This window comes from Pyxicephalus adspersus, chromosome 3 (assembly GCF_032062135.1).
Source record: "Pyxicephalus adspersus chromosome 3, UCB_Pads_2.0, whole genome shotgun sequence".
NCBI lineage: Eukaryota > Metazoa > Chordata > Amphibia > Anura > Pyxicephalidae > Pyxicephalus > Pyxicephalus adspersus.
In genome coordinates, this window is record NC_092860.1 from 90,378,695 (window position 1) to 90,380,834 (window position 2,140).

Here is a 2,140-nt window from a genome sequence, read left to right on the forward strand (position 1 = left end):
GACATATCCAAGCCTGAAAATATTGATTGATGCAACATGTTAATACAATAAATTTAAATTGGTAAGGAGTGCATCAACAGGAGCAGAAATTGTCCCCTAAACAAATTCACTGTGCCAGACAGTTACATATAAGAAATTAGCAGCAATTTATTATCATAAAGATTCTTGAACATGTCTCCTCCTAGACCACTGAAAAGGAACCTATAGTATCAAGTGGTAGTAGGAAGAGTTATTCTGCTCTGGCCTTCAAATTTCCACTTGCCAATGTCCAATCCTTCTGTAGACAGCAGTATAACACAAAAGTGAAAAACATCCTGTGTTTGCCAAATTGAAACTTTTTTCAATCCTTTAGTACACAAGCTTATACGTTACCTTCATGACTTCCATTTTCTTGTAAATCAGGTGGTTTAGGAATTCAAGTTCACAGAATTTAAGTTCTTCTGCTGCACTCTCAGACCACTTTGTGCCATTCTGTTCTAGGCTTTGACACTGAAGATGCAGCTCATCATTTTTCTTCTGTACTACACACAAATCGCTCTCATAGCCATTTACCAAACTGTATTGCTCCTCCTTGACAGCCGCATTCCTATATATGATCTAATAAATAGAAAAGCAATAAAATTAGCAAGAGAAAACACGTATGCATGGTAAAACAGATGCACAGATAGGAAAACAGTTTACTACTTCATGCATGGATTGTAGACTGGCACCACATGTAACTTCATAATTTTGTAGAAACTGCATGACTAGCTCTGTACAGCAGCCACTTATCCTACCTTATACTTGTTGAGCAGAGTCTGCAGTTGAGAGTGCAGTTTATTATATTCTGTTTGTAGAGTTCCAATTTCTCTAGAATGTGTTGAAGACAGTGACTCCAATATAGCATTTATTGATTGCTTCTGTGCTTCAACTTCAGCTTGAAGTTCCTCTGAAAGGTTGCTTAGTGAACGGTGCTGATTCGAATACATTGTGGAAATGTTCACCATAAGGTCCTGCAACAAGAAAAAGGATTTCTTTGTAAATGGACTGCCTTACAGCTGGCAAATGTAAAATAAAAGGTTTCAAAACTATGAAGTATTACCATCAACTCTTGATTCTTTTGTTGCAAAACTTCAGTGCGTTCAGCAATTTCATCTTCTTCTTGTTCAGGCTCATTCTGAATTAAACGAAGAACTCTAATTTCTTTATCTAGGTCATCAACCTTTTCACAAAGGTCAATATTTTTTATCCTTTCATCCTTTAGCTCCTAAAAGACAGTCACAGCAGTGCATTAGTACAAAACAAGCCTGTAAGATGTCATGGTAAACTAATAGGGCACCAAACCAAGTCTTTCTAATGGGTTGTGTAGGTGGGCAAACACAGGATTCAGGTGCATTTAGATAGCCTTTGAGATAGAGATGGGACACTGCCACCTGATCCACATTTAACCTCCTTCTAAGGGAATTCTGCATTCAAACTGACTTTATAGTTTAGAGTAGAAGAGCTTCTAAAGGGAAATATCTGCTTACGCCAATACAAAAAGATTTCTGTTCCAAGTTAGGAAAATGGCGTTATCACATACCTGTTGCAATTGTTGTAGCTGCTCCTGCAAACAAGATAGTTGCTGTAACATTGAATTTATTTCGTTTACTTTATCAGTAAGATGGTCTTTACTTTCATCTCTCTCTTTCCTAACGAACTCCAGTTCTGCCTGACAAGTTGTAAGCAACTTCTTTATCTGTTCATTCTAGAGAGAGGGAAAAAAAGTAGCACATATAAAAAATTAACACTAAAAGAAAAACAAATCAATAATATAACTGGAAAGCGATTAAGGTTACAATATCCCCATATTTAACAATAAACTACACCGTTCAAGAATGCCTAATTCATACAATCTTCATCCAAAAAAAAAAAAAAGTGATGCTAAAAAAAAGTAATGAAAAAGGATGAAACTAGCTGTGTAGGTTTGCACACAGTAGTAGTGAGATTTTAAATTGCAAACTTACAGCTTTCTCCTGATCTTCCAGATTTGTGCAAATATTTTCCTTTTCACTTCGGGCTCTCTGCAGCAGTTGTTGGAACTGGTCCTGCTCCTGACGGAGTGATGCCACTTCCAGCTCATACTGCTGAATTTGTGTCTGCAGATCAGCCTTATCGGTCT

At 36.9% G+C, this 2,140-nt stretch overlaps 1 protein-coding gene across 1 annotated transcript in view; it reads right to left on the bottom strand.

Moving 5' to 3' along the window:
• Positions 1 to 2,140, bottom strand: part of CENPE (centromere protein E) — a gene marked incomplete in the record, with an annotated part of 37,070 nt that overhangs the window by 3,382 nt on the left and 31,548 nt on the right. The window contains 5 exon segments of the mRNA XM_072406816.1: positions 373 to 597; positions 777 to 992; positions 1,082 to 1,246; positions 1,562 to 1,726; positions 1,986 to 2,138. Coding sequence (XP_072262917.1) covers positions 373 to 597; positions 777 to 992; positions 1,082 to 1,246; positions 1,562 to 1,726; positions 1,986 to 2,138 — 924 coding nt within the window.